Here is a 14,879-nt window from a genome sequence, read left to right as displayed (position 1 = left end):
TTAATATAAGCTATCCACCTAGATTGGATATATTATCATATTTTATTTATCCCTTCTGTGATATCCATAGCTTTCTGTGGCTATTTAAAGCCATGTAGATGGGGTTCATCCTTTTATTCCTCCATTTTCTCTCCTTCTCCCTCCCTGTTCCTATCTTTTCTGTCTCTAAAGCTCTCAGCCCATCTTCTTTTTCCACTGCCCAGTCACAGGCTCTAGCCTTAACTGGTGCCTGCTCTCACCTGCATATAGACAGCAATCTACAACTAAACATGGTGAGGCAAAAAAGTTTAAACATAAAATGTATAAATAATATAAAAATCAAAGAGCAAGTTCATCATAACATGTAATAAATATAAATATAATATTGCACACAAAAGTAAAAATATGCATATAAAAAGTAACCTCTAAATTATTATAATAAGACTGATTTCGTTGATTATCTAAATAGTAATATTGGCTATTTAGTTCATAGTCAAAGGAATCTAAAGGATGAAGCTGAGTGCTCTCTCCCAAAATTTTATGTTATAAGTAAAATTGGTTATTTAGACTAACTAGCGCCATTGTTTTAAATTATTTTCCTTTTTCATTAAAATTTGTAACTACTTGGATTTAAAGAGTGATTAAGTAACCTGAGAAAGTATCTGAATAGAGCACCAGAAAGATTAATTTAACATTAGTGTTACATAGAAAATTTGTCACAGTAGTCCAGGCCCTGGCTGGGAGTAGACCTTCCTGTACGTGGTGCATGTCTTTGTGGAGCAACTCTGTAGTTTCCTTCCTAATCTTGCTTTTATCTTTTCAGATTTGGATTTATTCTTCATAAAGATGAATCTGCACTACACAAAATTGATCTCGAAACCATGTCCTACATCAAAACAATTAACCTGAAGGACTCAAGGTGCATTCCTCTGTCCTTGGCATACACCCATCTGGGAGGATACTACTTCATTAGCTGCAAGGCTGACATCACTGGAGCCATTCCACCACAGCTTGTGGTGGACAGTGTGACTGATTCTATCATTGGCTCCAACAGTGATGTGACAGGCACTCCTTATGTCTCTCCAGACGGACACTATCTTGTCAGTGTTAATGATGTGAAAGGTCTTGTCAGAGTCCAATATATCACCATCCGAGGAGAAATCCTGGATGCCTTTGACATCCACACCAACCTGCACATATCTGACCTGGCCTTCCAGCCATCCTTCACAGAAGCCCACCAGTACAACATCTACGGCAGTTCAAGCCAACAAACAGATGTACTCTTTGTGGAGCTATCCACTGGGAAGGTCAAGATGATCAAAAGTCTCAAAGAACCTCTCAAGACAGAAGACTGGCCCTGGAGTCCGAAAAACAGGCACATCCAAGGCAGTGGCCTGTTTGGACAGTACCTGATGACCCCCTCCAAAGATTCTCTCTTCATCCTGGATGGTCGCCTTAATAAGTTAAACTGTGAGATCACTGAGGTTCAGAAAGGAAATACAGTTGTTTGGGTTGGCGATGCCTAAGGAGCCCTATCACCTATTTATGGAGGAAAAGTTTTACAGTACATTGCACTTGATCCATATTTAAATTACAACTTAACTTTTCCAAGTTTATATCCTAGACAAAACCCCCTTTGTTTGTTACAAAAAAAAGCTAGATTTTTTTTTTAATATATTGGCTGGTTAGAAACATTTCATACAATATTTAATTAGAAATTATAGCAATTGCAAGAGTCAAACTTGTAGCTATATTTTAAACCAATAAAATGATATTAAAATCTTTAAAAAAATACACTGCAGGGAATTTCAGATGATCTAAACATCACGTCACTCTTTAAGATATTTTTTCTTGTCATTTTGCTTTGCTTTAATCAGAAATAAAAGGTCGTGTCAAACCTTAAAATTCTTAATTCAAAATACTCTGTCCCATCCACTGTTTAAAATCTTTTGTGCCTTGAAGGAAATGTCATGGAAGAAAAAAGGAAGGCTAAACTCTGCATATTGGACAACCTCATAGCAATGAATCTACTGTCATTAAGAAATGTTTATATCTTGCACCAAATCCTGCCTTCAGGCATTTGTTTGACCTTCAATGAAATGTCATGTGAAGTCATAATTTGGCCTTGGGCTGTATACAGATGTGAAACTATCCAATATTCACTGTACCATGTGCATCGTGCTTTAGAAAATGGACAGGAAGGGAGAAAAATATGTATGGTAAAAATGTTGGCAATGTATTGTGTACATGTTTTGCTTTTATTCACTAGAGTGCATTATATTATTGGTGTACATTTATCTGGGAATTCAACTGCTTACAGAAGATTTCCTTCTTAGTATCAGGATTAATATTTTTATGTAGCCTAGTATTCCATAAGTCAGGAACTTTCTCAGTTTTGGACAAGGAACATGACTGCATCTGCACAGAAAGAACCACTTGTAGGGAGATTGACAGTGAGACAAAGCTGGAACCACTCTCTGTAGCTCAGTGGCTTATATCCTCTTCAGACAACATTCATTGATTGGTCCAAAGAAGATGAACGGTTTTTTAGCAGAAAATGGTAAGATGAACCCACAGTGGAGAGTAGAAGGTGAGCTCCACTGCTTTTGCTATTTAGATATTATCTAGTAATCAAGCCCATCCTTTATCAATGGCCAAGATGACTTCCACTCCAGCATATTCTAAAGCACCTTCTAACTCTATGCTCTAGCTGTGACCCAACAGAGTCTCTTGAGATATAGTAGAGAAGTAAAATGTCTGCCTTTATCCTTTTTCCTAAAAGAGAAAATAGAAAGCCTGTAGAAATAAATTAATACCAATAAGTTGGGTTATTGGAATAGGACAAAACAATCCAGGTGTAAGGGAATAGTGTACATGGTTTGAGAATCTTTTCTACTTATTTTTCTTCTTCTTGTTGCTAACACTGGTGATGAGCTATTGAAGTGATGTCCATTTGCTGAAGGTAATCCAATAAGATCTTTTTTTAAATACAAATTTTACTCAAGTTTAAATTGTGTAAAACTGCATAGAAACTTGGAATTTTATAGTGTGCATTCTCTTATGTGTATATAGCACCATGGGCTGTGTGATAATAGATTTCTTCTTAGCATAAGAAACATTAAGGGAACTAGATTTAATAAACAACAAAAATCAGCCTACGTTTTTATGGATTGAATCTGTTTCACTCTTTAGTAACTTTCTCCCCAGGAAACATGAATCATGCAGTGTCTTTGTGTTGATGATTTGGTGTAAGTCTCTCCTTATCCTGTACATGTAGATCTTCTTTTAGAAGCTTTTACCATGTGGATGCTGTCTGTTGTCATTGCTTGATAAAAGAATAAACCTCTTATGTTTTATTGCTTGTGTGCTCAGAAATGATTTAGTTTTCATGATATTTTAAGTCTCCATAGGCTTCAGATATTATCTGGTGTTTCATATTATTGTAAAGATGATGGTGAGGCAGAAAATAGAAGAAAAGTAAAGGGAGGCCAATCAAAGAAATTTTCAACTCCCTTTTCACAAAATATCAATCTTCCTATATCTCTGTTATGGGAAGATCATGGGAGAAAACTACTCACAGTTTATAGCCAATTAAGTCTTTATTCCAAATGGCTAGGACTATTCTCAGGTGTTGGGGAAACAAGTGTATGTAGGCTTGAGTGTTTAGGGCAAGGGGCTTTTAAAGGCAATAACCATATCCTTTTATATTGCTCTAGAGTTGCAGGGGAGGTTTTATGCAACAAGCAGTTTACCAGATAACAGGATAAGCAGTTAGATTGAGTGTGAGGTTTACACAAGCAGGGAAGTTGACAGAAGCCAAGATAAATTGCCTGGTGCATTTTAACCTCTTTCAACAAAATTGGGGAAGTCAAGTGAGAGTCAAACCTAAAATGGGCTCAGCAAGTACCAGATGTACAAACATCTGTATTGTCTTGCCCTGTACACCTTCAATATTCAGTGTTTTATCCAGGGCTTGTATCCTGTGATGTTTATTTTTTCAGAAACTTTCATACATTAAAGGAATATTAATTAATAATTAAAGGAATTATTTCAGAACAGGTCTGCTAAAGTAAACTCAAAAGCAATATTTCCTCCCCATATCCATAAGTGATAGATACATAAATTCGCCATATTTTTTTTTCTTGTTGAGGAAACCAGGGCCTCAGTTTTTAGGCAAATGTTCTCTGACTGAGCCATGCTCCCTGACTGAATCACTTAAAAAAAAGTTTATATCGCATTTGTTAGTGCTGTAGATATTTCTTTCTTCAAAGACGAAATCTGACAAGACATGAGCATCACAATGCGGGTTGTGACTAAAGCTATATTTCAAGTAGCCATCTCAACATTTCTTTGCAAAAACTGAAAGTGAAGAGAAAACAGGATAATTACTAGAAATCTGCTTTACAAAGAGGCTGCAGCATCAAAGAGTGAGTGGAAGTAAGAGAAGAAAACAACCGAGTTAGAGCTGCTAAGCAAATGATATGATCAACAGATGGAAAGGGGCACCTAACATGGGAAGTCCCCTACCAAAGCGAGAGACAGAAAGTTGACAGTTGTTAGGAAGGCAACATAGCTATATTAAAAGAGGGTGGTGGCTTATAATCAGATTCTGAGACAAGGGCACAGAATGAAAGCCCTAGAAAGACTGGACTACAGTAGAGGCTCAGCAATATTTACAGGGCTGGCATATAGTTATGTTTGGAAAGACATGCACATAGACTCTCCAGGTATCCTAATTACTGCTCTCCAGTGGAATTCTTTCTCAATGTGTGTGGCTGAACGTTTTCTGGGGAAGTATAGCTTAGCTTGACTTCTGGCATCTATGTGTAGTAACTTGTACGCACATACGTATGCGACTCTGCGCACACGTGCTCACGCACACATGCACATACACACACACACACACACACACACACACACACTAATATTGTATAATCAGAAAGAGTCCTAGTAATAGCAGCACTTGACAGAGACTGAAGGAAAGGCCATCCAGATACCATGCCGCTTAGAGATCCATACCACCTGCAATATTGCTGACGCCAAGAAGTGCTTGCTGAGAGGAGTCTGATATGGATATTCCCTGAGAGGGTATACCAGCACCTGAGCAATGCATATGCAGATACTCACATCCAACTAACAGGCAGAGCCCAGGAATCCCAAGTGGAAGATCTAGGGGAAGGACTAAAGGAGTGGAAGGAGATTACAACCTCATAGGAAGAACAATATCAACTAACTGGACCACCCAGGGCTCCCAAATACTAAATCACCAACCAAAGAGGATATATGGAGGGATCCATGTCTCCAGATACATATGTAGCAGAGATTGGCCGTATCTGACATCAATGTGAGGGGAGACCCTTGGTTCTGTAGAGGATTTCTGCCCCAACATAGAGGGAAGCTAGAGCATTGAGGCAGGAGTGGGTGAGTGGGTGGAGGAGCACCCTCATAGAGGCAAATGAGAGAGAGATGAGGAAGGGAAGGAATGGGAGGTTTGTGGAGTGGTAACTGTGAAGGGGGATATTATTTGAACTGTAAATGAATAGGAATATTAATTTTAAAAAAAGAATATCAAAAAAGAAGACTTTACACTTAAACAATAAAAATATAATTATAAAAGAAATTAAAGGAGAGATAAAAATTAAATATTTTAAGATCACCAGCTTGGAGTCTTTAGAACATGACAATGAAATTGAGATAGGCACTAATATAAGCCTTGTTAAGGAGTCATATCTGAATGCAGCTTAATAAGCATGAGTCATATTTAAAAAAAGAGCACTGGTAGGCTTTGAATAGGACTCATCAAGAGAACTTAGAAAAATGTGAGGGAGAAGCAGAGTTGGGGAGAGGAATGTAGATTCAGATAAAAGATAAACAGATGAGAGTGCTCAATGACTATACCAGAGACGTGTCAGTATGCATAGCAAATTTCTGCTACTTCTAAGACTCATACCTGTCTAGGTAATTACATATGTACAAGGCTGACACACTTTAAAAACACAAAATATAGTTCAGAACTTTATTCCTGGTAGATGCACCTTCAGACATTTTTTGGAGATTTTCTTCTATTAAGTTAGTTAATCCAATTGAATTTTATATTCACTAATTAAGTTTTTACAGGGTGAACAATGTGTTTAATTATATATGACAAGGTGTACTATTACATAAGTTTTTAAAATAGGAAAAATTTCAAGTTCACAAATACTAATAAATTAGAAAATGAGATGAAACTTAAAGTCACAATCGTAAGAGCTCACACAGGTCTGATGTCATGTGTCAGCACTATTTTTTTTTCCCGTAAGACATTAATACAGGAAGAGTAAGAGGAAAGTCACACTTCCCAAAGGCTATTTTCATGTGTCTTCCAACCACAATATCTTCTGACGAGTTCCAGGGAGAGATAGTGCAGTAATTCTCAGGTATATGTGAAATCATGGTGAATATTCTGCTCTTTCTGGAAGACTAAATACTAACCACAAGAGTCAGAGGTAACAAGAGTTAGGGGACCTAGCATCACTGTCAGGCAATATCCTTAGGAGATTCTAACTTTAGTTACCACCAACCAAGTAAACTTGGATCCTTGACTAGAATGTGGAAAATATTTTTGGATGAGCCAGAGTAAAGAAAAGTTAGTGAGATTATTATTTACAGAGGTGTATCTAAGAAAAGAATAAGGTGAACCCCCTAAGGCATGAGTGTGGACCACTCCAGGGTGGCACTTAGTGTCTTTGCTATGGCTCTATAGCTGGAGAGATGGATCAGCTATTTAAGCCCAGGCTCACAACCAAACCTACAACGGCTCTGTGAATGATAACATACTTTCTAGGTTACCTTCCTCAAGGGAAGAAATTTGCAAACAATGCAGAAAGAACAAGTGGAGTGGAAAATTTAAGAAAATTAAAAGTTAAAAATACATGAGATGGCTTACAGAATTTTCTTTTGTAAATGAAATTGTAAGGTGGTTTTGATGATGGTATATTATTTAGAACTAGGGATGAGCATTGAGTGCTAATAAGATAAAATTAAAGGTTACAAAGTTTTTGCCCCTACATAAGCACAGGGAATGCATTTTAGTGTTCTTATTTGAAATGTCTTCCAGAAAACATATTTTGTCCCCTGTAGGCGATATTGCCTTTAACAACCGAGCAATAAAACTAAAGGGTGTTCCCACACAGAAGAACTTGCCTTATACTTGTGGCCACCTTGAGGGGGTATCTTGGATTCACAGGCTTGCCAAGGCTGGAGGCTTATTGTGGATGAAGAATTAAGAAGGGCTGCTTGGTTTCTGTCTACCGATTAGCACCTGCACTCACACAGTAGCCCCTGCTCTGTGACTCCTGAAGCAATCGCCATGAACCACCTTATCCCAGCTGAGACCTAACCATGTCAGTTACAGAGGCCAGTCTATTATACTTTCCTTCTTGTATGCCTAAGGAGCCCTCACAGATAAAGGGGTTGCATGTTGACTAAGTTTGGGCTCTGGGTGAGGGTGTGAATGACAGCTGAGTTTTAGGGATGAGAAGGGTTGAGATGGAACTGTAGGAGATGAAGAGCTGGGAAGAAACCGAAGAACTGATTGGGAAGGAAGAGCCATGTTGGTGAAATTCTTCATCCAGAGAGGAAGTTAAGTTAGGCTGGTGGGCAAGAGCCAATGAGATTTCAGTCTCCCAGGGAGGAAAGGGGAGGGTGGTGTTAAATTTTCAAAAATGAACTCTGTCCTTTGGGGCAGAGGTTTCTCATTTAAACATCAGTGACAAGTTACTGGACATTCAACCAGCACAAGGAACTCTAGTCATCAGTCGCTGGGGACGCTTGTTCAAGGCACAAGAACCAGTGCGAGTCTTAGGGTCCCAATCAGGACACTTGGACAGGAATGCATTCTTTTTTTTTCTCCATCTTTATTAAATTGGGTATTTCTTATTTATATTTCAATTGTTTTTACTTTTCCCGGTTTCCAGGCCAACATCCACCTAACCCCTCCCCCACTCCTTCTATATGTGTGTTCCCCTCCCCATCCTTCCCCCCATTACCACCCTCCCCCCAACAATCCCATTCACTGGAGGTTCAGTCTTGGCAGGACAAAGGGCTTCCCCTTCCATTGGTGCCCTTACTAGGCTATTTGTTGCTACCTATGCAGTTGGAGCCCATATGAACAAAACAACCAACCAGAGATTCCAGGGACTAGGCCACTACCCAAGGAATGCATTCTTAACACTATGCATTCATATTTACCCAGCATCCGTATCAGTGGTCAAGGCCTAAAAACCACACCAGGGCTCAGTGAGTCTGGAGAAAATAAGGAGGTTGAGAATGAGAGTTGAGCCTTGATATTAGGTATTTGGGAAAGAAACTAGAGTCTCTTCCTTGGAATCTGAAAGTGACTGGGCAGTGGGTGAGTTAACAGGGGAAACTAGAAACGAATTTCTTATAAACCAAAGCAGTGAGATCAGGTTTTATGAGTACAAATATTGAGGTAGGTAGCAGGCAGGTTTAAACTAATATTAACCATTGATCAATGCAAAGGGTCTAATTACAGTGCCCTGGGATTTACTATAGACTAAATCAGACTGCTCACTCAATAGATAAATCTAGGGAACCTGCAGATCATTATTCTGCTTCACAGGAAAGCAGACCAACTTTAGAAAAAGTGCAGCAAGTGAGAAAGAATAGTCATATCCAGACCTTAGGAAAAATTGTTCAACACCCACCTGAGATTATAGCTTGGGTTCTGTGGTCCCCATGACAAAAGAATGTATAAGTGGTTCAGCAAATAGTGGATTTATAGGGCCCGCCCCAAAGGAATAACAATGAAAAGAAGATGAACCCATGTAAAACCTGTCACAAATCCCGTTTTGAGAGAGTGGGCAGGGTTTTGAGTCAGATGAGACATAGGTTGGTGTAACTGGAATTTTCGCTTTTCAAGGGAGAGGGTAAAACTGGAAAAAATAACATAGAAAACTCACAGAACAAATAACACATAACAGCAACAGTGTGGGCAGAGAGGGTAAAGAGTGTCGGGGCAGCAGAGGGGCAGTGAGACTGTGGTGCAGAGTACAAGAGTGCTGAGAGCATAGAACAATGTGGGTCTGCTTGGTCTGCCACTGAGTTGCAAGGGCATCACTGGAGAGACTAAACACAGGGCCACTTGGCTACATCCCTTCCCAGTTGCCATTAGGGTGCTGGCTTGTGGCAGGCAGATAGCTGCTCAGGATAGGAGAAAGGGATCCTAGGATAGGGATCCCAGCAAATGTTTCTTTGGGTGAGAAACAGTCTCGACCTAGGGTGTGGTTCTCTAACTCCAGGACACCAAGATGCTGTTTGGGACTGCAAGGAGTTGGAAAGGAGGGGGTAAGGGACTGATATGAATCATGAGCAGGGAAGGGGGAAATGCTTCTTAGACAGGGAGAGTGTCAAGAGAATGGAGGGCCCTTCCGTGGTACCCCCATGGTGGTTCTTGAGGAAAGAAACTGTCCTTGCTTGTTCAAACTTTTTATTCATGGTGGAAAAGATGCATATGACTTACTCCGGGTGGACCAGAGATTAAATACCTATTACAGGAAGGAATATCCTGGAAGGGAAGCTTATTGGCTAAACCCTTGGGTCATTAAATACGTCATTAGCATGGAGAATTCTGGACATTATGCTACCTGAGCTGTTGTCATGGTCCTCTTAATGGCATGTCATGCTCACACACTCCAGACAGGAATCTGGTCAGGAGCAGACTCAAAGGCCTCTGTTCTCAATTATGACAACTGCAATGGGGTTCCTTAATCTGCTCGACCTGTCTTGTCATCAGACAGAACAACTAATCTAAGAGCTAGTAGTAAGAATATGGTACTGAGAAAGATCTAGAGAAGCAAAAGCGAGGGAGCTGGGGAGCAGGGAAGCAGCCAAACTCTGCTTCTCTAAAAACAGTCCACAGGGAGAGCACAAAGCAAGACAGAAACGGCAGTCACTAATAATGTAACACTGCTGGCAGAGCTCACCAAGTGTGCACTCAATCACACAGTTGGCAGACCATTCATCCAGACTAAAGGCAGAACCAGATCAGATTCAGGAAACCAGGGTCTCTGAATTTGCCATCCCAGCTCAGTGCAGAGGATGAGGGAAGGTCATGACTTTTCACCCAAATCTTAACAAGGCTCCTAAAGGTCTCTTCTATTCAACTCTAAGGAGGTTCCCCAATAACTTTAGCCTCCCTCACCAAAGAAGAATGCTCAGAGACATATCCTCCCTGAGGGGAATGTACACAGAGTTCTTCCCCAAGAAGAAGCTCCTCTCAGAGGCCTTTTCTTTTTAGTGCAAGAAGATGCCTACAAGAAGCCTCACCAGTCTGATTTGCCTTCTTAACCAGAACTGAATTCAGTGTACAGATTTCCCTATATGGGGGTGGCAATCAGGGGGATATGTAGGGGGAATACCCATATGGGGGAGGGGGTGGGGAGGGAATGGGGGCTTATGGACAGGAAACCGGGAAGGGAAATAACCTTTGAAATGTAAGTAAAGAAATATATCTAATAAAATATAGAAAAAAATTAATGAAACTCACATCTAAAGGGCTGTCACTATGTAATTAAATATACATGTGTTCAGTTAAAATATCTCGAATCTTTTTGTTTAATGCTAAGCAAATATTAGGTACTAAAAATCGTAATGATTTTTTCAAGAATGTAACTGTACATATATTAATTAATATAATAAATGCAAAAATGGGACTTCAAAAAAAATCAGTCCTGTGAAGGCTTAATGCTAATGTCCCAGCACTGAGGAATGCTAAGGTGGTGAGACCAGTGTGGGCAGGTAGGTGAGAGAGCACCATTGTGGAAGCAGGCCTGGGTGGGTGGGTTGGGGGTTTTATTGAAATGTAAATAAAACAACAAATAAAAATGTGGGAAAATGTGTCAGAAAGACATATCCACTTCAGTGTCTGGAAACACATTTATCCTGGACCTTTCAGGACTTAGAGAGACAAGCAGGGCTTTGAAACTTTCACCAGGAGTTGCTCCCTCTACAACTACTCCCTGTCCAGGAAGGCACAGAGCTAGGCTGAGGCCCAGGCATCAGGAGAAATGCTGATGGAGCCACCAATGAATTAATTCATACAAGGAAGTTACTGATCACATTCTATTTGTATTGTCTTCTATCAAGCTGATTAAAAATAGGTTTATGCCTGGGGAGTTGGGGGGGGAGGTTGGTGCCAAGCCAAAATGGAAAGGTTTTAAAAACCTTGAGATTACATATCCTCTTCCTCCTCCAAGTACACACTGTGGGATCTTTACAAAGTAACTTTTGATCTTGTGAAACAACACACAAAACCAATCTAGAGGAACGAAACCAGTTTTATACCTGAAGACCATTTCTCAGTAGAGAAGGGGCGGGTGTAAAGTGAGAAGACATCTGTTTAAGGGCATACAGAGTTAGGACATCTGACATCTCTTCAGCTACTCCAGTATGATGATAAAATTACACTGCTTATTAGAGTTGGTTTTGGATGAGAAAGTGATATTTTATTTTGTATGACTTGTATGACTACCTATCATAAACTATGAAGGTATATTTATTGCATCAACTGAACACCTACTGGGTTTTAATTCATACAGATTCAGAAAGGAGAACATAGCCTTTAAATCAGAGGACTAAATTTTAATTTTTACATGTACCTCATTGGTATTTTAGAATAGCTGTTATTTCAAGAACCACAATATAAATTTATATAATGTGCATTAAGTTATAAGATCTTAGTTTACACATTGACTTCAGATCTTAGAATCTCACCCCTACTTCCTATAAAAGTAAATAAAATTATAAACTAACAGAAAAAATAAAGCCTCCTTCCACACAGTTGGGGACAGCAATATAATTCCAAAGTATAGAAAATAAACACATGCATAAATTCTTATAAATGCATACATCTATAGTTACTTCCCCAATATTTTTCAAAATGCAAATGCGTATTTTATATTGATAACAAACAAATTCAACTCAGAAGAACAATACAGAAAATATACATATCAATATACTAATCTATTAAAAGTTCTAATCGCTTAAGTGATATACACATAGAAACAAAGAAGCATGTACTTTAATACAAATATTAACCAAGGGTACTTTAGAGTAATCACTCTGAGACTAGTAGAATGTCCTGAGTTTGGTATTTGCTATAGGAATGGAAACATTAACCTGCAGATAACAAAGTGTCTCACATTGCTCAGAATGCAGAGTGGAATTATCTCTTTTTGATTGCAAAGAATATGTCTCCTTCCTCAATATAAAACTGACTCCACACACCTAAAAGGAATCTTGTAAGATCTGCTTGCAGGATCACCAGTAATGTCCAATAAGGACAAGGAAATCCTCAGGCCCTGAGACAATTGGAACAAAAGGAAACACTTGTAGGAATTTTGCAAGTTCCAGAAGATCATGGCTGGGCTGACTTATCCATTTGGAAAGGTTCATGCCTCGGACCTCTGGAATTTGTTTTCACGAAATACACACAGGAACATCAGAGGCTTGCTGGGACTAAAACAACTGTCTTCCTTCTATCAAAATATTTTTCATAAACAAGCCTGACACCTGAACCAGTTCCTCTGTCCAAGGGAGCAACAGGCTGCTATTAAAATCTCAGGAATTCATATGTGCAGTGCCCTGTTGTGCCTAAAGAACATTGGTCTCTTGATGTTATCTACCGCCTTTGGCTTTTACAATATCCCTGCCTTCTCTAAACGTCTTGTGAAACAAATGGGTCCCTCCAATATCATCAACTGGCTCTGCTAGGGCAATTTGGGAGTCTGAGGAGTTTACCTGAAGTACTTCTTTTGCTATGTTTTCCATGGCTGTTTCTGGACCCTGACTTGACCTCTGGTTTATAGTGTTGCTATGGTCACCTACCATCTTTCTCTTAACTGATTGCTACCAAAATTTCAATTTCTTTTGAAGCAAGCAGGCTTTGTCTGCTCTTCCCTTCATGTGCCTCCCCTCACCATGCTGCCAAATAACAGACACGAATTTAGAGGAGGTAGCTATGAGGTCTACTCTGAAAGTGCAAGTCCCCTTTTATGACAAGGAAATTGGATGATAAATAATTGTCTGCTGTCCTTCAGGGCTTCCATCTCTGAACCTGAAACCGTAAAATTAGAATTAAATTATATAGTGTCTTACTAGGTCCTCAGTTGCAACCTCATGTAAGGCACAGGTCTCTCTCCTGGAGAAATTACAATTTCTTTTTTTTTAAATTATATTTCTAATTCACTTTTTCTGTGTATATGTGTGCATTTTTGTGTATGTACAACACGCATATTCAGAATAGCAGCTAAAGGGGAAAAGCATTGGATCTCTTGCAACTGAAGATACAGATGGGTCCTAGGAAAGTAACCCCACTTTTCTGTGGGTATAATCAGTGCCCTTAACTGTTAAACCATCTTTGAACACACTTTGTTTTTGCTTGTGTGTGTGTGTGTGTGTGTGTGTGTGTGTGTTGTTTTGTTTTGTTTTGTTTTGTTTTTTGTTTTGAATGATCTCTAATGCCAGCTCTGGGCTTTAGTCTTCCTGTTTCTTCTAACTTGTATATACATGCATGAGCGACCTTTGCGACTTTTTAACCCTCTTTAAAAATTAACTTGTTAACAAGAAATATTTTCGGTCTCATGTAAAATTAGAGTTTTTTGAAAATCTGAAACTATAACTATCTAAGACTGCTGAGAATGTACTTTCACAGTTTCAGAGGCATTTATGTGCCTACATAATTGAAATTTTGGCTTATTACCTCATCATAGCATTTCTCTTACACATAATCTAACTTAATGGTAAGGGGATATTGTCTGTTTGCTGCACTGCATTCAGAATAGGGCTTATGGAAAAAACATCAGACATTCAATAAACATACATGAAATGATTGAATGTTTGGATTTTTTATTTTTTATTATTCTCGATGTTTAACATTAAGTAGTGAAGGACCTGAGTTTAGAGAAAGAGCTAGGGAAAACCAACTGCTAATGCACTGCTAAGGAAACAGCGATGATACTAATTGACATATTCATAGATCAGAAAATTGCCCCAATCAGATTTTTTCTTGCAGTAGATGGAATTCAACACAGAGACGTACAACTGAAAAAATATACAGAGAATAAGAGATTTTTTGGAGCACTCAGCCATAAATGATATGTCTTTATCAAACCTGTCCCCTCAAGACTCAAGTATTTATATAGAATAGATGGTAGAAAGATTGCAAGAGCCAAAATTGGTGTATGCCTCCAAGGAAATGCTATTTTCTAGACACAATAGTGCTGATGTGCTTGTAAAAAAATTGCAAGACTATGAGAGCAAGCGCAAGACCTGCACAGGTTTAAAGCAGACACATTACCTGCAGATTATAATACTAGGATTTTTTCTAGGTTTAAATGACTTAAATGACCCTAAAACTATGAAAGTGGATTCCCAGAAAATGTGGATAGCTATCTTTTCGAATTTCAAAAGAAAATGCTAGTTTTTCATGGGGCAAAGAAAAGAATTCTTGCCAGCAAGTGAGTTTTTAAAGAAGTTGAAAAATTCACAAAGATAGCTGAGGTATGTATGTACAGGACAGGGGAAACGGGAAGTGTGAAAGTCCAAAGCTGACATTACAGAGCCTTCAAAACCAAACCAAAACAAAGAAACTCACAGTGTATGTGAAGGTGGGTTCATCAGTTAAGAGTACAGAGAAGGGGAATTGGAGAGGAAATCCTACTCCTAACCAAGAAGCCATTTGTTATCAAAACTTCATAGGAAATGAAGGACCAGTTTTCCACAATGGCTTACCACTATATATATCAAATACACTCCAGGTTTCTGTTGTTGTTGTTTGTTTGTTTGTTTGTTTGTTTGTTTGTTTGTTTGTTTTTGTGTTTAAAAGCTCATTTTAAGAAAGG

At 38.9% G+C, this 14,879-nt stretch overlaps 1 protein-coding gene across 1 annotated transcript in view; it reads left to right on the top strand.

The window, feature by feature from the left end:
• Fstl5 (follistatin like 5) overlaps positions 1–3,335 on the top strand; it is a 586,654-nt gene extending 583,319 nt beyond the window's left edge. The window contains exon 12 of the mRNA XM_032896952.1: positions 791–3,335. Coding sequence (XP_032752843.1) covers positions 791–1,505 — 715 coding nt within the window. The 3' untranslated portion in view covers positions 1,506–3,335. The remainder of the gene's footprint in view (positions 1–790) is intronic.
• The last annotated feature ends 11,544 nt before the right edge of the window (positions 3,336–14,879 follow it).

This window comes from Rattus rattus, chromosome 3, assembly GCF_011064425.1.
Source record: "Rattus rattus isolate New Zealand chromosome 3, Rrattus_CSIRO_v1, whole genome shotgun sequence".
In the NCBI taxonomy this organism is placed as follows: domain Eukaryota; kingdom Metazoa; phylum Chordata; class Mammalia; order Rodentia; family Muridae; genus Rattus; species Rattus rattus.
This window is presented reverse-complemented; position numbering and strand designations above follow the sequence as displayed.